This window comes from Erigeron canadensis, chromosome 2, assembly GCF_010389155.1.
Source record: "Erigeron canadensis isolate Cc75 chromosome 2, C_canadensis_v1, whole genome shotgun sequence".
In the NCBI taxonomy this organism is placed as follows: Eukaryota; Viridiplantae; Streptophyta; class Magnoliopsida; order Asterales; family Asteraceae; genus Erigeron; species Erigeron canadensis.
Genome location: NC_057762.1, coordinates 36,891,284 through 36,913,600, shown reverse-complemented (window position 1 = coordinate 36,913,600; position 22,317 = coordinate 36,891,284). Strand labels below are relative to the sequence as shown.

At 33.5% G+C, this 22,317-nt stretch overlaps 3 protein-coding genes, 1 long non-coding RNA gene and 1 pseudogene across 4 annotated transcripts; 1 reads left to right on the top strand and 4 right to left on the bottom strand.

Annotated features, from left to right (window-relative positions):
- Positions 1–4,200: 4,200 nt before the first annotated feature.
- LOC122586786 (phenylcoumaran benzylic ether reductase POP1-like) lies at positions 4,201–8,235 on the bottom strand. Its single transcript, XM_043758773.1, has 5 exons — positions 8,001–8,235; positions 7,757–7,891; positions 4,898–5,135; positions 4,601–4,804; positions 4,201–4,478 (listed from the first exon to the last, which is right to left on the bottom strand). The coding sequence occupies exons 1-5, from the start codon at positions 8,187–8,189 to the stop codon at positions 4,312–4,314; spliced, it is 933 nt and encodes a 310-aa protein (XP_043614708.1). The 5' UTR covers positions 8,190–8,235; the 3' UTR covers positions 4,201–4,311.
- On the top strand, positions 8,071–11,191 carry LOC122586787. The gene is made up of 2 exons (XR_006322073.1): positions 8,071–8,141; positions 10,146–11,191. It is a non-coding gene; the product is annotated as an uncharacterized LOC122586787 (long non-coding RNA).
- On the bottom strand, positions 10,113–11,941 carry LOC122586785 (annotated as a pseudogene).
- Positions 11,942–12,999: 1,058 nt separating this feature from the next.
- Positions 13,000–17,537, bottom strand: LOC122587138 (pheophytinase, chloroplastic). Its single transcript, XM_043759227.1, has 7 exons — positions 17,340–17,537; positions 17,121–17,222; positions 16,892–17,030; positions 15,823–15,993; positions 14,972–15,215; positions 14,325–14,416; positions 13,000–13,559 (listed from the first exon to the last, which is right to left on the bottom strand). Exons 1-7 carry the CDS (start codon positions 17,437–17,439, stop codon positions 13,283–13,285), a joined length of 1,125 nt encoding a protein of 374 aa, XP_043615162.1. The 5' UTR covers positions 17,440–17,537; the 3' UTR covers positions 13,000–13,282.
- A 3,299-nt stretch (positions 17,538–20,836) lies between these two features.
- LOC122587174 (peptidyl-prolyl cis-trans isomerase) lies at positions 20,837–21,643 on the bottom strand. The gene has a single exon (XM_043759265.1). The coding sequence runs from the start codon at positions 21,590–21,592 to the stop codon at positions 21,074–21,076; it is 519 nt and encodes a 172-aa protein (XP_043615200.1). The 5' UTR covers positions 21,593–21,643; the 3' UTR covers positions 20,837–21,073.
- Between the last annotated feature and the right edge of the window lie 674 nt (positions 21,644–22,317).

The window sequence follows — 22,317 nt, the reverse complement described above, 5'->3', positions numbered from 1 at the left end:
AGTTTTAATTATTACGAGTATCTTCAAAAAAAAATATGCCTTAGAATTACAGTAACTAAAGTATAATTTCAAGCTAGCTTGTAATTAATGGTGTCATTGATTTATACATTATTAATATTATTATACGCTTTTATAAAGCTACAATCAAAGGGGACATATATAGTTTGTGAAAATTATGTATAACCTGTCGCAATTCTTTTTTATTGTATTATCAAAATGAACTTTATAATTTGAGAAAATTACATTTTTCGTCTCTCAACTTGGCAAACTTCACATTGTCTCCTTTAAGACCAAAAATGAAAAAATATACAACTTCAGGGACCAAAAGTGAAAACATATACAACTTTAGAGACCAAAAACGTACAAAAATCTTGATCTGGAAAAATGAGTTTTTATATTACACATGTCTTTTCCAACTCTCATCTTAACTCTCATCTTTTTCTTCCTTCATCATCCTCATTCATCCAAAAATCCAAAATTTAGAACTCCCATCTTCTTATTCCTTCATTATCCTCATTCAACCCAAAACCCAAAATTTATATCCAATTTTAGTAAAACTCATTTACAACAACTATAATCCTACAAATGCTAACAAACATCAACTATATAAATATGTATATATTAGTTTTATATATTTATAGATTAAAAAAAAATACAAAAACTCAAACATACACTACAACCACCACCAAACTCCGACCACCATTACCACCACCAAATTCTGGCCACCGTGAGCACAACAGCTATCATTATGCTCATCCTTCATCGCCACCATATCCACCTATTACCACCACCACTATATTCAGTGGTGGACGTATAGCTTAGGCAGGGTATACATTTGCATACCCTTTGACTATCCAAATTAGTGTAAAAAATTTAAATTGAGTTTTCTTTTGTAAGTTTTTCATATAGAATGTATATCCAATGAAAATGAGGTACATACCCAATAAAGTTGATGAAATTAAGTTTAACTCATCACCACTTCATGAGTCATGCGCCACGTTTCCACTCTGTTTCATTATAGTAGTCTGAAGTTTCCAACTATATATTTTCATATTTTATATATATTTATCAATTTAGGAGTTCTGATAGTTAGGATTCTAGTTTCAAATTTCAATTAAAAATAGATTTGAAGGTTTATATTTATTTACGAGTTGTTTAATTGGGATGTGTTGTCACCTTTTAAAGTTAAACTGTTGTTACGTTTTTGGTCCCTAAAGTTGTATATGTTTTCACTTTTGGTCCCTAAAGTTGTATATTTTTTCATTTTTGGTCTTAAAGGAGAAAATGACGGAAATGCCCTCACGTGTTTGGCACGTGTAAGGGTTAACGGCCAAAATTTAACTCCGTTAGGTCGCGGAGTGTAAAATGAAAAAAACAACCAACTTTAGGGGTTTTTTTGTAATTAATTCACTTTAGGATCAAAACTGTGAAATTTGCCAAGTTGAGGGACGAAAAATATAATTTTCTCTTATAATTTTATATAGCTAAAACTTTTAGTCATCATGCCAAACACTACTTGATAACAATTTATTATTCATATTAATTGTCTGATTATATATTACGAGTAGTTAGCTAATTAGCTTGGTAATCTTTTGGAATATTGTTTAAAAATATTTATTAAATTTTATAGAAAGAAAATGAAACATCAATTACGAGTAATATATAGCAAGTTGGTGAACAATCAGCCGGTACCTCGTCTCGAAAACAGTCTAGATTAATGATGTTCAATGTTAAGATAAAACAAAATAAAATAAAAGATTAATGATGTTCTTTTTAACGTCACCAAACACTTTGGTATGACGCGCTGTAAAGTCGTCGCTCATCGGCTTCTAGAACCTACTCATTCAATAGATAATATTTATTCAATTTAAAGGTTTTTCTAGTCCAATATTATCATTCAAGTCTTCTTTCAACCATTTCTACATTCAAATGATTCACATCCATATTTTAAAGAGTTATTAAATTAGAATTTCGACTCAGAAAAAACTCCAAACGTTCATATATATATGTCAACTGAGTTAAAACTCGAAAATGCTTGTTTTAAACTACGCGCGAGTGGTCACCGCAATCTATTTCGAGTAGATATAGTTCCAACTGAAAAGTAAATACTACTCGATAGTATCAGTCGTATACGCATATCAAGTTTATCGTGATATATTCACAATAAAGAAATCCATTTGACCAAAATTGACTATACCAATAACATAACAATGATTCTTATATGACATCTTTTTAGTTTTTACCAATGAACAAATGTGTATTAGGCCAGATATGATGGGCGGGTTGCATCGGGGTTGGTAAACGGATCAAAATGGGTATGGGTCTAAACGGTCAAACAAGTTCAGAGTCTAAAGGGTCTACACCAGATAGTTCCTTTGCAAAAAAAATTTCTCAATTTAAGTTCTCGATTCAAATCCCGTATCATCTACAAACCTGGAGGAGAGAATTCATCTAGAGACACCATAGATAAAAATTATATACTCACGATCACCCCTAAATATGTATAGGACGAAACCTATTGTGAACATTTGATAATGATTTAAAGGGATCAAAGTATAGTCCACCTACAGATTAATTACGAATACGTTTTTTTTTTGTTAAACAATAATTACAGTAACACATACGTGAGTATTTTATAGTCATTAATTGTTGAAAAACAAAACCTTTTTTGTTGAACATTTGTTATTTAAATTATGTACAACATTTAAAAAGTGAAAGGGTTTTTTAAATGGGAAGTGATATTGTTATAACAAATTTTATCCATCTACAACAAATCTTGCATAATGCAGTTATACACTGCATAATACAATTTGTATATTTGTTGTAGATGACAAAATTTTGTTGTTTAAATATCATTCCCCTTTTTAAATATATGTCGTAAATAAAGGCATATATAACATATATTTAATAGATAGTATATTCTCATTGGAATTGACATTCTACATTAACTAAATGGGTTTAGTATTTTATAATGCAATCAATTTTACATAAATTATCATAGTGTGTAACAAACTTCAATCATGTGCATTGTATATAATGAACTTTTAAATCATGTGCATTGTATGTATCCGACCAAATAAAATACTTACAAGTGATAGCTTATATGGTTGCCACATATACGCGAGTACATACAATGTGCAAAGTTTGAAACTTCATTACATACAATGTATATGATTGAAGTTCGATATATACTATGACAATTCGTATAAAGTTTTTTACATTTCAATATACTGATCCCTAACTAAATTAGTCTTTTTGAATTTACCAAATGTACCCTTTTAATTATTCCCATCTAAATTTTTTCACTATCCATGATTATCAATTTTATATATTAAAATGCTTTAAATTTATTCTATTAATTTGTCGGGCATTATATTTTACTCTACTATATATATCTTAAAATACTTTAATTTGTCCATATTTTTTACCGATAACATTAAGTTTCAATATAAAACAAACATTTCCCGTCATTTTTTACATAAGACCACTAAACTAGAAACGGACTCATTCTTTTTGATATCAGAGAGCTCCGTGTTGAAAAACCATTTATTGTTCAATGTTTTTTAAGTGAAGAGAAACTCTTATTTTTTATAAAAATTATGATAGAAAAAAATAGATTTTCTTTTGTTCAAAAATTATGCAAGAAAGTATAGGCTTTTGTTCATTATAAATATTATTAACTTGTATTTCGTTAAAAGGTCTTCAGAAAAATAATTGATTGATTTTATTAAAGTTTTGACTACTCCTAACCTATAATAATCTATCCATACAAATGTAATAAGTGAAATTTAGACCCTATAGAATAACACAAGGTAGTCAAAAACCATAAAGAATAAACCAATAACCCTATAGATTATAATACTGACATTTCATAGAGAAAATATATATGATGTATTTTGAAATTTATAAAAATATATATTCCATCAAAGTCTAACGAGCTTTTTGGTTCGTGGATGAATTGGAATCGAAAATTCTTACCTTCAAAAAATCAATCTATAAATTATTGTAAGTTGGGTAATGAAGTAATGTAAAATTGTAAATGCAATCTATTACTTTAATTACTCGTAATAGAATTTGAGGCTATCTAACTTTTCTTCAGTAAAATAAAGGATTTTTAAGATATGTTGAATTTCTACAAAATTCTATTGATTAAAGGAATTTCATTTCATTTCAAATTCCTTCGTATCTAACTTAAAACAATTTTGAAGGTAAAAATTTCCAATTATAATTTCATTGCATTACACAAACCAAACGGCTCGTAAGATGAATTACATAAAGTAGACAATTATTCGATTATACGAAACAAAGACTTCAGACAATTTGATCAAGATACTCATGGACGCTGGTGAACTTGAATTCGGGATAGAGCTCACTAGCCTCCACACCGAAAGACGGTTCGATTTCAAAGTTTGTTGCAGCACCATTGATCAAAACAGAATGCATTATGGACAATACAATGCTTAAGCCAAAAGGGGCCTCTGCAAAACAGACACCTTAGCATTAATTCTTCCATATAACTTGACCACGTACATCATCATATACAACTATATATTTTTGAGATAAAGGAAAAAGTTCAAGTGTGTTCTATGATCGAACTCACCTTGGATGTTTTTGAGTAGTTGTTCCTCGGAAACATATGTTTTCTCGAGGGTCTTTCCGATTTTGCTTTCCCAAATGGAAACAAGTTCGTTAAACGAAACCGTGTTGCCTTTGGGTCTGAAAAACAATACCTTGTTCAAGGTACGCGGGTCATTAATTGCTTTAATGGTACACGAAGCTATTTCCTCTTCTTTGACAAAAATGGCTATATATATAGAAAAAGAGACGAGAGAATTAGTAGAAATACAACGTCTCATGTGGCATTATCGTGTTGTATCTTATACAGAAAAAGTTGTACCTTTCGGGTTTCCGTCGCCAAGGATGGTAATTTTCTCTCTAGGGGCTGTGTAAGTGTTCATTTGGCCCACGGTGGGTAAAAAGTATCCCGCAAAACCATTACATACTACAAATGTGTGTGGGATTCCTGCGGCTTCAATGGCTCTTCGGATGGCTGCCTTTCTTGCAAAGGCACTCTTGGCTGGCTCGACCGCAGTGACACGGTCCACGTCAGTTCCAAATTCTGAAGGTAGAAATCTCTACAATATATATTCATAACTTTAAAAGTTAATTACTGAAATGGTACCTCACGTTTGCGTCATATTACTGGTTTCATACTTTTCCTTTCGAAAATACGCTGATCATAACCAACGTATGCAAATCTCCACTCGGACCATACTGGAGGCTAACGCTGTCAGCTGACCGTTAAAACCTCCCCCACGTGACTTGCACGTGAGGGGTAAATATTTAATATCGCGTTTCCTAATTACTGAAAAAGTACCTAACGTTTGCACGATATTGTTGGTTTCATACCTATATGTTTTTTAAGTACTTAAATGGTACCTAATGTTTAGTTATTAATTTATTTTATTTTATTTGTTTTATTTTTCTTTTATAAAAATTCTTCAAAACTTGTTATAATTTAATGAAAATAGTCAAAATGCACCTATAATCCACTAAAAGATAATACCAAATAGTTATTTCATAACAAAATATAAGTTTTAAAGTTACGAATAATCAAAAATAGTAATAAAGTATCATAAAAATAATTTTTAAAAAAAATAAAATTTTCTTTTATAAAATTTCGAAAATACCGCAACGGTAATACCAAAAATATCCAGGAATACTAGAAATATCAGCCGATATTTACGGGTATTTAAAAAATTGCTTTAAGCTTCGTGTCGCAGTAAATACTGACTTGTATTTCTGGTATTACCATTGCGGTATTTCCGGAATTTTTTCAAAAAAAAATTTCCTCGCAAATTTTTTTAAAATTGTTTTATGATACTTTATTGCTATTTTTGGTTATTCGTGAACTTTAAAACTTATATTTTGTTATGAAATAGCTATTTGGTATTATTTTTGAGTGGATTATAAGTGTATTCTGACTATTTTCATTAAATTGTAACAAGTTTTGGAGAATTTTTATAAAAGAAAAATAAAACAAATTAAAAATAAATAAAATAAATTAATAACTAAACATTAGGTACCATTTAAATAATTAAGAAACATATAGGTATGAAACCAGCAATATCGTGCAAACGTTAGGTACCATTTCAGTAATTAGGAAACGTGATATTACATATTTACCCATCACGTGCAAGTCACGTAGGGGAGGTTTTAATGGTCAGGTGACGGCGTTAGCCTCCCGTATGGTCTGAGTGGAAATATGCATACGTTGGGTATGATCAGCGTAATTTCGAAAGAAAAGGTATGAAATCAGTAATATGGCGCAAACGTGAGGTACCATTTCAGTAATTAACTCTAACTTTAACTTGAGTTACAACTTGCATATGTCAACATCTAGTAGCATATGTTAATGATAGATACTCCTAACTCATTCTCTTAATAGTTCTGATCAATGTTTTTATTTCATGTCAGGTGTAATCTATTAATTTTCTATCCTAATCTCATTCTTTGATTAGAACTATAGCATTCTCATAGTATTAAGGGGAAAGGGTTGCAGTGTCAAAGTTTGACACTTTGGCAACTCTTGGCATGTTTTTGGATCAATCAGAGTGTGTCATGTCTCCACTACATATCTTGCCATTTTTTACCAAAAACTAACCAAAATGAAGGGTGAATGTCACTTGTTGCCATAAAGAGCCAATGGAATTTTGAAAAAAAAAGGTGGCAAATTACTTGCCAATTAAAATACAAACGTTCACTACAATTGGCCAAATATAGCCGATACTACTTGCCAAAAGAGCCAATTGCACATGTCAATTTAAATGATGCAATAAAGCCAATGAGCCGATTAGCCAAAGGAAATAGCCGATTTGTCAAAGGAAAGATCCGATGTATTTTGCCAACAACTGCACTCTTGTCCCTAAGAGTATTTTTGGGGATAAGTTGAGAGGATTAATCATTTTACTTTAGTATAACATTATTTGGTTTAATCGTCTTATAACTCACGAAGGTTCAACCAATGTTTTAAATACCAGTATATACCGGCTGGTATTACCGGTATCGGAGGGTCCTCTGGTATTTTAAGCTTGGTATTTTCTCGGTATTTTTCCTATTCAATACCGGCCGGTATTTTCCAGTGTTACCGTTCCGATATTTTCGGTATCTTCATTTTTTCTTTTTTTGAAGTTTTTTAAAAATTATTTTTATGATACCTTAATGTTATTTTTTGTTATTTGTAAACTTTGAAACTTATATTTTGTTATGAAATATCTATTTGGTATTATTTTTTAGTGGATTATAATTGTATTTTGACTATTTTCGTTAAATTGTAACAAGTTGTGTAAGATTTTAATATAAAAGATAAAATAAATTAAAATAGTCATACCGGTCGATATTTCCAGTAATACAGATAATACCATAAATTTTTTTCACACCGATATGACTAAAATCTTTTAAAAACATTGGGTTCAAAACACAATGACTACGAAGTTACTCATAAAGTGAGTGGTCGTTATGGACAAGTCAGCTCAAATTAGTGGGCCGGACAATTATGCTGAAAAAAATAATAAAATTAATAAAACCTATTTTAGTAAATATAATAAATATATTAGACCTTTTCTATGATTAAGATCGATATGATAGTATAATTAAAAAAATCTAACCCCCAAAAAAAGTAGTATAATTAAGAAAGAAACTTGTATGTATTTGTATCATTGTATGTACCGTTGTGCTTATAAAGTTGTAAGTTTACCTTAACATTTCCACATTCCTTAATAGCTGCAATGAGCTTGACTTGGTCACCTATCAATTCTCCACCAACCATTGAGATCACAACATCAACTAATTTGATTGCATTCATCAAACTTTCATGATCATGAATATCTCCCTACATTAATAATTAATTCCATTAAACCATATATATATATATATAAACACACAAATTTATATATACTATATATTTACAAAAAAGAACACACGAGACTAGAGTGACTTACAATAAGAAGTGTGACACCAAGATTATTTTTGAAGTTGTCAAGAAGCTTGGATTTGTCAGGATGTTTGGTTGTGGTTTCTCTGACCAACACAAAAGTGGGATGTCCGGCTTTTGCACTTGCCTCTACAATGAACTTTCCGATGTACCCGGTTCCTCCTATGATCAATATCTTGCTCTTATTTTCTGCCATATATGATGATTATGTTTGCTGTTAGTTGGATATATCTAAGCTGTGATTTTAGTGGAGATAATATATCTATATTCCCTGTATAAACAAACTACCCTTCCTCAAATTAAACATTCTACCTTTAAATTTCATATTTTACCCTTATAATTTACACTTTCCCAAACATTTTATTCTTGAACTTCCTAAAATACCCTTAGAAAAATCCTATGCATCTACGTATCTGTCATTCATTTTTTTGGAATAGAAATGTTTGTGCGTTTAAGTAATGGATATTGTGGTATATTGATGTTTGCAGGTTGTTCACTATGTATAGTCATGTAGATTGAAAGTAGTTTTTTTTTCAATTTTATTTTAATCTTTATAATGCTGGTTTGATAAGAGTTAGTTGATGTAAAAGACAAGATCTCAGTTTAATTTCTATATTCGATTAAAATTATTAGCTGCATCACGTGTATTTCTATTCAATACAGCCCATTGTTTTTTGTTCATGATACCCCCACATTTAACCGTCTTTCTTTTTCCACAGGTGCCGCTGCAACGCGCGGGTATCCCTCTAGTATATATATATTTAAATAAGGCGTTGGACTGATTGATAATTTTATATGAATGAATGAATGAATAAAAATGGGGGTATGGGTGAAATTTACGTACGATATAAAACATTCAAGCCAACCGAACCTTTTCGGTTTTCAATATCAAAAACCGTTGTTTTTCGTTTGGTTTGGGTTATTATGTTTTCTAAATACTCGTAAAAGATTTACTCCAATTTTTTTGGTACATGCTAATTTGGCTTTTAGCCTTTGTGGTCACATTTAACGTATGAGAAAGTTAGACCTTGTAAATTAAATGGCATTTAAAGTAATTTATTGAATAATTGTATTGAAGGAGTAAGTAATACCAGTAAATATTTGAATTTTATACGGTAAAATTGGCTGAAATACTTGGTATGTTTGGAAAAAGTAGCTGTAGCTCGTAGCTATAACTTTTAGTTGGAGTTGTAAGCTGTAGCTTTTAAGCAAAACTGTTAGCTAGAACTTTTATTTTTTAAAAATGTTTGGTATGGTAGTTGTATCTGTAACTTCAAGAGGCATTTGTGTACTTTTAATAACTAAAAACTTCATCGAAAAACTAAAGTTCCTGAAACGCTACCTAAGTAGCGTTTAATTTTGAAGTTTTTTTTCCAAATAAAAGCTAAAGCTAATTGCATCCAAACAAAGCTTTTAACATGATAAGAGTTTTTTGTTCAAAGCTAAAAGCTAAAGCTCCCTAAAAGCTTTTAAAAAACTCTTACCAAACGTAGCCTCTAAGTAGACTGGCCATCAGTTAACAGCCGTAGAAATGATTAACAGTTATATCCAAATCGAAAATTGATGTATTAATAATAAATATTCAAGTATATACTAGATCACATTTGGTGTTTGGTTTCATTTAGGTGTCATATGTGTTTATTTTTTATTGGATTAGCATCTTTAAAGTTGATCTACCTTTAGAAAAATATTAAACAAACCTTTAGGGCTTCATTTAACATGCATAAAAAGATTGTACATTTTCATATTAAAAATCAACCTCCTAAATTTTATGGTAAGTATACAACTAATTAATGCACCTTAACGAAAGTCCTTAGGGTTTTATTTAACAAAACCCTTAACTTTATAAGTAAAGTTGAAACAACTTTAGTCATTGGAATTGAATTAAATCTATTTGTCAAGATTGTAATTTGATGTTTAAATCTTAATCATTAGATTTAATCCAATAGTTAAAGTTGATCTAATCTTACCTATAAAGTTGGATCACCTTTGAGAATCTCAATGTGTTAAGTGGTGTTTGTAACTTCTAATTTCTTGTTAGACCATTTCATATTTTATCTAACTAGAGTGTATCCGCATAATAGTTGACCCTATAATCCTGATAGCCTAGCAGTTTATGTGATCAAATTTATAATTTAATGATTACAAACAGATATATTACAAAAAGGAAGAAGATGGAATTTAAGAGATGAACAGACAACCATTGGGTTCCATAGGAAACATTTATTCCATCAGAAGAGATGACGTAAGCAAAGACTTCAAGCCATGTTGGTAAGATACTCATCTATACTGGTGAACTTAAACTCCGGATAGAGCTCACTAGCCTCCACACCAAATGAAGGTTCGATTTCAAAGTTTTTTGTACATCCATTGATGAAAACAGCATGTAGTATGGACATTATAAGCTGTCTTAACCCAAATGGAGCCTCTGCAGAAACAAACAGTTGAAGTCAATACAACTAGCCCACGACATGATATACTATTGAATTATTTTGAGCTAAAATGGTCTTATTGTGTTTATTGGTTGAGCTCACCTTGGATGTTTTTGAGAAGTTGCTCCTCGGAAACATATGTTTTCTCAAGGGTCTTTCCAATTTTGCTTTCCCAAATGGAACCAAGTTCGTTGAATGAAACTATGTTGCCTTTGGGCCTGAAAAACAATACCTTACCTTGTTCAAGGTACGCGGGTCATCAATTGCTTTAATGGTACAAGAAGCTATTTCCTCCTCTTTCACAAAAATGGCTAGATGGAATGATAAAAAGCCGAAAGTTGATTAGAGGGCTTGCAATGCCCATCACAATTAAGCATTTGTATAGTCCATTTAGCATTGGCATGCTATTTTTTTTTTATGTAGAGTATTTAAGAACCGAAGATTGTACCTTTCTGGTTTCCATCCCCAAGGATGGTTAGTTTCTCTTTTGGGGCTGTGTCAGCGTCGATTTGACATAGTGTGGGTAAAAAGGATCCGGCAGGACCATTAGATGCTACAAAAGTGTATGGGATTCCTGCTACTTCAATGGCTCTACGGATAGCTGCTTTTGCCCCAAAGGCGCTCTTTGCCGGCTCCACCGCAGTGACACGGTCGACGTCGGTGGTAAATTCCGAAGGTAGAAATCTCTGTTTTAAGTTTTCAAAATCATAAACTTAAGAATTACTTGTATGTTAAATACATATAAGATTCCATTTTTTACCCTTAACAGTTGTCATAAAATTTACTGCAATAACTTTACCTTAACATTTCCAGCTTCCTCAATAGCTGCAATGAGGTTGACTTGGTCAGCTACCAATTCTCCACCTACTATTGAGATCACAACATCAACTTGCTTGATGGCATTCACCAAACTTTCATGATCATGAATATCGCCCTACGTTAATACTATACTTTCATCAAATTCAATAACCATATGATCTTAACATCATATCTATATAAAGACCATTTTCTTAATTTGTTACATTTTCTAATTTGATAATGTCCAACTTCCCCTAAAAATAAAAATAAAAAAACTCAATTACTCTTTACTATAGAAGTCAATTAGCAAAGTTGAGAAGATAATAAAAATAAAATAGATCAACGATATATAATTTCGGTCTTAAGGACTAACAGAAAGAAAGACACTACTTACAAAAAGAAGGGTGACACCAAGATTTTCGAAGTTGTCAAGAAGCTTGGATTTGTCAGGATGTTTTGTTGTGGTTTCTCTGACCATTATAAAAGTCGGGTGACGGGCTTTTGCGCTGGCCTCAACGATGAACTTTCCGATGTACCCGGTTCCCCCGATGATCAAAATCTTGCTCTTATTTTCTCCCATGATGATAGATATATAGTCTTTCCTTTTATTATTGGAAAAAATATGGTGAATTTATCAGGGAATTAAAAATGTTTTGTAGTTATTGATATTCGATATGGATGAACAAAAGTTTGACTCTGAAACTTATTGCCAGGTACAGGATGCATGTACTCTAAAAAAATTTCTCACCAACGATATTTTAATAATATGGTTACTACATTCTAAAATATTACATAAATATAATAAAATGTTGTTTGGAAATCACTTTTAATCATCATGTTATTTTATAGCTTAGTGTTTTGATTAATCATACCTCTAAAAATCATGTCTAGCGTCTTTTTTTGATAATTATGGCAATCATGGTTTCGAGCCTATAACTCTATAAGTGATTATACTTATAATACGAAAATACGAAGATAGTTATGTTTAACATAAATATTGTTTTTGTGTATGTGATATTCTTTTAGATATAGCCACGAGAGCTAAGTTTACCTTTTTTTCTTTTGTAACCTGTGTGTCCGGTCTATTTTGTGAGTTGCCTAGTCCCAACTCCCAAAACAACCACTTTGTCAACAGGTAGCATGGAGTTGTCACGGGCGAACCTCTGTGACTACAAGGGATATAAACTTTCATGATTCATCTTAAGATTCAAACTTAAAACTTCTGTGTATTAATTCTTTACTATTAAACTATAACCCTTATGATTCACTTTCAAATATATGCTTAAGATAATTTATTATACATTATTCTTGTTTGCGTAAGAAACATTTCACTTTAAATTTTTACAATTCGAAATATAAATTTACACCATTGTGGATGCTTTTCATGAGTGGAGAAATATCAATTTACAATTCGAATTCCTTGATATGTATTTCAGTCAATTATTTTCTATAAGCACAAGTTTTGTCGCATGGAATTTTCAGTAACTTTTTAATCTATCAAAAACATATGCCAAAAACCTGATGAAAAGCGTTTTTTCATTAGCTATAAAACTTAAAACTATAAGCTTTTATTTTTAAAGAATTATTAATCATCGTCAAATAAGTTGTCTAATTAGTTTTTCTCCAATATACCTATTATTAGTCTTTAATAACTATTTTGGAAGAAAAAAGGTTTTCAATAAGTCCCCATCAAAGATGATCAGATTGACAAAACTTGGACAAGATATTATCCAAGCCCGTTTAACTAGATATGACCTGTTAAGATATTAACACGAGTAATATAACCGGAACATGTATAAATCCAATGAGCTAGACAAGTCAATGGTAACAAAGATACAGACTTCAGACGACTTCTTAATAGTTCAACTTGCTTGCCCAACTATCTGTTTACAAAAGCACCCCACAATTTGTTCACAAGTCCATCCTTTCTCGTTAACATGCTTTCAATACCAACTAAACATACCCTAATCGGAGGACTGAATTTTTTAAGTATTTCATCAGATTATGTGATCCATGAATATACAGGGCATATATACTTACAAGTTTTGGTATAAAATGTTTATACGATTTGAGGAGCAATGGATGTGGATGGTAGAGCAGATAGCCACTCTACCAAGGCTTTGTTGACAAGCTCAGGGACTTCATCATGGGGACAATGTCCTGCCTGTAGATTTACAATTGATGTGTTTGGATAGAACTCTTTGATGCTGGTTGCCTTTCCAGGACCCACCCACGGGTCTAAGTCTCCCCAAACTAACAACAATGGGCAAGAAAGTTTGCTCAGCACACTGTTGAGTGTGTACTTTCTCTGATTTGACATAAATCGTGTCATTAATCTGCAAGAAACCTTACATACGTCATAATCCATAGTATGTAAAAAACTGCACAATATGCCTCAGTCTTTGATTAAATTTAACAAGTTCGATCCATTTACTTATGATGGGTCAATTATGGTAGTGCTCTATCTCAGACGAGTCAAATGAAAAAAATAGCCAAAAGGAGAAGGCATAGAATAGTTGAAAGGTCAATCAGTTTGAAAGTCGCCTGCAGTCTAACTTTAATGTATATGTCTAAATCGATTTTATTAAGAAATTCTGAATGACATTGTAATGATATTGGGTTTTCAGTTATATATAACACAGTAACTATTTGTGAAAAACAAAAGCAGGCAAAAACTGTTTGCAAATTAACCCAAGTCAACTTTGCATGTTTCAATCCGAAGTCAATTAGACCCATTAGTATTTGTCATGCGACATTGCAACCCCCATTACTTAATGAACTTATAACAGTCAGACAAGTTACTGATCTTTGGCAAGTCAATGGGCAGGCAGCAAAATAGTATTTGTCCAAAAAACGAACCACTATGTTTAAGTTTTTAAGGCCCATTTCATTTTTATCCCAAAATGACGAAATTGAAATAGCCCTTCTCGCAATAGTTTCTGTTATTCATCCTCATATACCAGTCATGAGCGATAGAGAAGCCTAGACAGGTGGAAACAGTGGCTCCTAGGACGAAGCAAAGCCTTATGGTGTGGTTTTTCGAGTCGTCTTTGTAAAGGGTGGAAAAAAGACAACCTACTGGTCTAGCATGTGTACGATACCTGTAATAGACTTCTCCGGCATTTGGATCATCTGTTGGTCTGATAATTGATTTAATGAGATAATCATCAACATTTGATGTATTTTTATACACCTGAAAATTAAACGGAACTTCTGAGTTAGTCTGGTACATGAAGACATATTTTCTTACAAAATATTGTAAATCAGCAGGTGCACCAAGATATAAAGAAAGAAATTAGCATTTATTCAAATTATGAAAGAGAGAGGCAGTATAGTCATCCATTTTCATCTATTCCTTTCAATCGATTTTAAATCACAATACATTCCTTGAATTGGATGTCCCATAACTCCAAAAGAATTTTAAGATTCGTTTGATGCTAAAATTAACTATTTGCCATTTCTGATTGTTACTATAATGATGGTTTTGATTCGGATTCACAGAATTCTTCTATTATGTTTGTGTCAAAAGCCTAAAGGGGTGCTTCAGATATTTAAAGCTGTTAATTACTGAGTCAGGTTAAATAATGCAATTGAAGAAACGGAATAGAAATTACTATATATTGGTACTAAGAAAAATTGTCAAGTAACACTCCTCGAGGGACAGAAGGAGCTTAACTTAAGCTTTCCATAATACTAATGATTATTATAAATGACGCAAAGTAAGTAATGCAAGAATAACTTGACCTACACTCTTCAAGACGGATTCAACGCGAGCTGGTTGTTTGGCTTGCCAAAATAAGAATCCAAGAACTATGCGCTGGAAAACATCCTTTAGTGGCTTCAGAAGAAACTTTTGCAGGGGGGATTCTTCGACCTCGGTGGTGGTTGCATCATCTGTGTTTCCGAACTGTCCGGCAGAGTTCAGTAATGCGATGCCGACAACTTGCTGTTGCATTGCTTCTGCTGCCACCAAAGCAGTAAACCCTCCAAGACTGAAATTTTCCAATTTACAAATCAATGAAATGTCTGTGACAAAAAACAAAGGCACGCTAATTTTGAGAATAATATGTATATATAACCACTTAATACGCCAAGGACCAAGTGGCGTATAAGAACTAAAAGACAATCTCATTGGCTTTAGGATTCCAGTTCCCAAAGATTAACCACACTAATGTCACCAGTGTTGGGAGCATTGGGTGCAGACAGAGATTCAAAGTACCAACTTACTAGCTTATTTTGTGCTATTATGTATGTCTAGAGCCTGAAATAGATACACAATTTCCCTTTTTGAGAAGTTTCAACAAACAATTACTTCATGGCCTATTTGCAAATGCTAAAAAGTATTGATTGTTATAGCATATCAACACTGATTTGCACTTGCAAGATTTGCCTATTTTGTAATCGTTTAAGGATACTTCAGACATTTTTCACAGAGCAAAAGTGCAAAACATTCGTATAGATATGGGAAAATCCTTTTTGTTAATTGTTAACCAAATTAAACGTATAGAAACTCAAAGAATCAGAGACTTTAAAGTTTAAACACACATGAATAATCCGACAATCATGAATAAATGGAACATAAACTAGCAGACGAGATACCTATTTCCAACCAATACTGTTGGTTCTTTCACTATCTCTTTCAAGAAATCGGCAACCTGGTCTCTCCACACTAATGCATCATAGTCAACGAGTGCCTTCTCACTCCAGCCAAAACCGAGTAAGTCCACAGCATAAACCTTGTACTTTTTAGCCAATTCAGGTATATTGTACCTATAGATATGATAAAGGATCAGGATTTTACACCAAAATGTCCTATATATTGATATAACGAAAGATCACTTATCCTGCCTCTTAAGTTATTGGATTTAATAGAGATTTTGGAGATTAGTTTACATCAAGATTAAACACAATTTGTCCGCTGAAAAGAGAGTTGTAACCAAATTGTAAACTTTTCTCCCTCGTTGTTGATTTTCAACTTCTATAAGCATCTTAGAGGAATCTAACAAATCCATCAAACACCGTCGATCAGTGGTTGGATCAGTGGTAAACACCCTTGCCTCTGGAAACAGAGGTCATGGGTTCGATCCTCATCCCATGCAAAGGTTGGAGGGCCTTTTCTACCATTTAGGTAGAAACTGGAAGCAGCATCTCTACTTAGGTAGAGGTAAGGTCTGCCTACATCTTAACCTCCCTCATACACCGTCGAGGTATTGGGGCTCAAAACCCGCGGAAGGCGACACTGAGCAGTTACTTACTTTAACAAATCCATCAAACAAATTCAAATAAAGTGCTTCATAAGATCTGATCCAGAGATTCCAACAATATAAGCTAAACCAATATGTCAAGACTACTTTTCTTGTAGCTGATTTACCGGAAACTCAAACCTGCCCATATCATACCATACCCCTTAAAGCAAATCATATGAGGGGTAAATCAAGCTCACTTAGACGGTGGTCCAACCAACTGTTTCTGTCTTAGTCAAAGAACACAATTTCCCTAAACAATTCATAGAGACAATTCATTCGACGTAAGCCAACGACATTAATCTCCCACAACTAGTATCTTTAGAATTAGCTAAAAGGACAAAAGGTTCTCCCACCCCAGAAAAAACCGACAAACACACACAATAGTTAAAGTAAATGTTACAAAAAGCAAAAGAGAAAGAAACCTCCAATGAAAAGCAGAAGCACCAAAACCATGAATTAGAACAATCGGAAAACCTTCTCCTTGTTCAACATAATGAATCTTGTGACCTCTCCATGTCCAAAACTTATATCCTTCATTCTTGAAAGGTAATCTCTCTAAACCTACACATACATACATACATATATGTATATCAAATACCATCATATCATTTAACCAATCACAAAAGCAACACAAAAAAAAAAAAGAACCACCTTGAGCAGGTTCAGGTGCTAAGGTAGATGGCATAACTGAAGCTCCAACAACAACTATTCCTTTTGTGGCTAAATTTCTTCTACTTAAACCACATCTATTTCCTACCCCAACCATACACAAATTAGTCATATTTAATACACACACATGGCAGTTTCCCAGTGACCATTAAATGTAAGTAAATAATGAATTGATAATGGAGTTAAAAAAAAAAAACTTACTGTAAGGATGGACTTTGAGGGTGGGAGTAAGTTTGTTATTGACTGAAGAACAATGTGGTGTTGTTACTCTGTGTGGTAATGTAGCGCATGAAGAAGACATTGAATATTTTTTGTTCTGGATTGTTTGGGATTGTATAAAGAGAGATATATAATATTATAAAAATTTGGTATTTGAGTGGTAGCAGTGGAGGTTTGAAGGTGTGGTTCACCCCAGGCCAAGTTACTTTCTTTGCCCCCTAAAATTTGATCAGTTTAAAACAAGTCAAACATAGGAGGGGGGCGGGGGGGGGATAACTTTTATTTAGGAGCAAAGTTTTGTAATTTTATCTACTCTTAAATACACCAATACTATTAACCTACTTATATGCTAATATGTTCAACCCTTGGTCTTCACCCAAATGACAAGAATCCCTATTAAACCAGTTAATCTCACATTGAAAAAAAAAAAAAATTTCATTTTTCAGTTCAACAAATTTTTATTTTTTTTCAGGTCAAATAAAAAAAATTACCCGTATATTTTATATGAAGTGACTGATTGACAACAAAAAATCACAGTTTAGCTGATAGGATTTGGTGTGATAGCCCAAAAACTATAGAAACCAAAACATTTAATGTACATATATCAATTGAATTTCCACGAATCCTCTTAAAAAGTTGTTCTGATTCTTATTTTATTTTTAAGTCATTTATTAAGTATCATGGAAAAATAGAATGCATCAAATAAAGTGTAGAAATTCTACATGTAAGAAATTTTCTAGTATGTATAACTCGTTAGTTCTAAACACGACATATATGTTATAAACATAAGTTTTATAGTTTAAATAAAACAAGTATGAAGATAAAACATATTAAACAATCATTTTTCTTTTTAAATATCAATCGTTACGCGACACCATACTCGATGAGGGATGACTGACGGGGCTTCAGCTATTGGTTCGATCCCAATTTTATGACAGTGGGAGTACGGGTGGGTTGATTTTAGCCATTAGAACGTAAAGCTAAGTGGACTGGGAAGACTAAAGCTCTGAGATCCATTCCCATTAATTTTTAGGTGTTACGGGAGCTTAGTAAAGTTTTTTTAGCATGCTCATAAGGTGGGGAGGTGCCTTACCGCCCCTCCCTGCTTTTTCTCTTCCTCCCCGCCCACTCCCTAATTGCAAGGAGTGCCTCACCGCATATCCCCGCCCTCCCCACCCTTTTATATTTAATTCATTTTCTATTTATTTTTAATCAACTAAATAAATTAAAACACATAAATTAAAAATACAACTAAAACACATAAACTTTTATTCAAACACACACAATAACTAAAACATACAATTTAAACATATAAACTAAGGCATCGGTCATCCGTATTTCTCACATATGGCACGTTTCTGCGCCAACACCATCTCCAACATCGTCCTGGTGAGGTGATAGTGTGACCTGATGACGAAGTCCATATCGTTTGACAGCTGTTGACTTTGGACTATACGTGTCATCTTCTCCTCCCGTACTTTCCTAGCCTCCTTCGCCACCATATAAGTATCCATCATCGCCTTCTGAATCTGAAGCTTCTCCTCCCGAGCTCATTTTTTATCCTCATTGTCGCATTTCAACTCGGCGACCATCTTCAAAAACTCTTCAGATGTGCTGGAGGTGGATGTAGCAGACTGCTTACCTCTAGGTCTACGTTGGGGCGGCGACACGGGTCTACCAAGCCGTGGTGGTGCATCAACGTCGTTCCCACCTTCTTCTTCTTGATCACCCTATTCCTCGTTCAAGTCAATATGGATCGACGCCTCCCCAGATGAACGGACATTCACATTTGACCATTCCCTTCGTGCCCTTTTGCTCCCCGAATCCTCCATCCCCTCCAAGGTAAGAACTTCCGCCCGTTTGGGCATGTTTCTCAAAACTTGTCACGCCTCTACATGTGGAAACTCGGACCTGCTATTATATTTCCACATATAAACCGCCACGACCACCTTAAACACATCCTTGTCATTTTGGCCACTCAACATCTTACACTTCTTAACATTATAAATACCACAAAAACGCGAAACCTTTTGCTTCAAATCCTTCCACTTCGTAGGAATCATTTTCGGGCTACGGTTCGAATCACGCTTCAAGTGTTTTTCCATTTCACATTTCACCTTCCTCTAAAACGAGTTGCCCGTTTTGGCGTTTCCGGTGTACGGATCCTCAGAAACGTTTAACCAAGCTTTTGCCAAACATGTCTCCTCATCCTTCCCCCAATTTCGACATTCTCTTTTTCCTTTAATCGGGACTTGAGTTTCTGGTATTGCTTCTTCTTCCTCCTTGGCCTCTTCTTATTCTTCCTCTTCTTCTACTTCTTCTTATTCTTCTTCTTCGTATTGTTGTGATGAAGAACCACGCGCAAATTGCGAAAACCCGGCTAGACTTTCAGTCGCATATTAGGAAAAAAGGTAGTTTCGAAAAACACGACATCCATCTGACTTAAGAAATCCTCAGCGGGTTGCGGCCTGTAAACATTTTCAATGGTGTTATGTGGCGGAAGAGGAGGTAGCATTAAATCGCGATTGTTTGGGGGCGGTGGGTTTTGCGACATTTTGGAAGTTGTGCAAAAATTGGAATTTTTTTTTGTCTTGATTTACCCCTCCCTTAATTCATTTTAGTGATTTTTGTAGTTGTGTACTTGTTATTTGAAAGAAATGAAAAAAAAAAAAAGTGACAAATCGACAAAAGGAACAGGAAGAAAGAAAGAAAAGAGAAGAAAGGCGCGAGAGAAATGAACGTTACATGTGGACCACTCACCCTTTCCATTATTATTATTATTATCATTATTATTATTATTATTTTTTGTAACAGTCAATTTCATGGGCACCACAACCAACGCCACAGTCTTCATTAGGTACCGGTTCCTCACCACCACACTCTGTGCACCCTAATGACAAGATCCGGTTTACACAACCAACCGTCCATTGTCGAGGTTTATTTTTATTTGAAAACCATGTATAAAAAAAAAAATAAGTAATGGACCGGTGTGATCATTCAAAATTCAGAAAACATGTTCATAAAAGGATTTTGGATTTTCGGTTTGCCGATAAAAAAAAAATGATATATCACGTAACCGACCACATCACAACCACAAAATAGGTTGGAACCGACCACGGCTAAAAACCAAATTAGACCGCCACTGAGTTGAGGAAACCTGTCAATTCTATTGACCGGGTTCCCTGGTCCATGCCAATCCTACCAAATATTACTCGCTTCAGCCACATCTAATCTAACTTATCATAATCAAATTATATCAAGCATCCAGGAAAGTAGAAGTCCCATTTGTTTTGACGAGCTTCATCATTCCATAAACTTGAAATCCGAGTATGCAACGGGAGCAATGTATTTGGAGCTTAGATGTGTGAGAATGATAGTTTGATTTCATGATTCTTTTACTCATTATCATCATAAAAATCCGGAAAAAAATCAACCAAAGCAGCATAAACATAACAATTCAAATCACAAGATAAAACACATATTTATAAGATCAACTTTATTCAAATTAGAGATAAAACTAAAACCTAAATTTTTATTTCAAACCGGAATCAAACTTACTAATACGTCATAATTCCGTTCATTCAACATCACCAGTCACAGGAAACTAAAACCATTCTCACAGAGAGACACTCTAAAAACTCAAAAGTACTAAAACATAATAATAATTAGATATTGAATATAGATCGATATAGATCTCTCTATATCTATAGATAGATTTAAGAAAGTTGGCCACAGTCAGCAATCACAACAGGCTTAGAGGTGGTTCCACTACCAGATCCAACTTTTTCAATCGCCTTCACAACATCCATACCTTCAACCACTTTCCCAAACACCACATGCTTCCCATCAAGCCACTCCGTCTTCGCCGTACAGATGAAAAACTGCGATCCGTTTGTGTTCGGACCGGCGTTTGCCATGGACAGAATTCCAGGTCCGGTGTGCTTCTTAACGAAATTCTCGTCGGCGAACTTGTTGCCGTAGATCGATTCACCGCCGGTACCGTTTCCCTTAGTGAAATCTCCACCCTGACACATGAAGTTAGGGATCACACGGTGGAATGTTGATCCTTTGAAATGCAACGGCTTACCGGAGCTGCCGGTGCCTTTTTCTCCGGTGCAGAGTGCACGGAAATTCTCGGCGGTTCGTGGTGTTGTGTCGGCGTACAGCTCCATCACGATCCTGCCGGCCGGTGCACCGCCGACGGTCATGTCGAAGAAGACCTTAGGGTTTGCCATCTTAGATTTTTTGATAAATTGGATTTATTTTTTTTTTAGGGTTTTAAAGTAGGTGATAATAATGAATAGGGGGGTTGGTGGTTTATAAAGAAGTGGATGACGGTGAGTTAATTACGTGGTGTGATCTGAGACGTTGATTGTGACGCGTGGTGGTATCTTGAGGTGTTCTAGAAGTTACTATAGTTAGGTTAAATGTTAACTATGGGTTTATGTAATGTTAAGTAGGTTACTAGAGTTAGGTTAACTTTTAACTAAGGGTTTATTGATGGTTAAGTGTCACGAACGGATCACGTGGTATATGCTCTGTGATATCCGTTTTGAGCTAAAGATAGAATAGATTCTATTGGATTAGATTTTACATTAAATAAAGAAAAATAAATAATCCTCTTAATTAGATTTTACTAATTCTCTTAACTAAGATCAATGTCACATATCGACTATGTTACAAGATCTTTAAGATCTTTTGGGGAGCTTAAGCTTTTAATTTTGAAAAAAAAACTTCAATCGTGTTAAAAGCTTTGTTTGGACACAACTAGTTTTAGCTTTTATTTGAAAGAAAAAACTCCTAAATGAAACGCTACTAGCGTTTCAAGAGCTTTAGCTTTTCGATAAAGCTTTTAGTTCTTAAAAGTACACAAATACTTTTTAAAGTTGCAGCTACAGCTATCATACCAAACAATTCTATAAAATAAAAGCTCTAGTTAACAGTGTTATTTAAAAGCTAC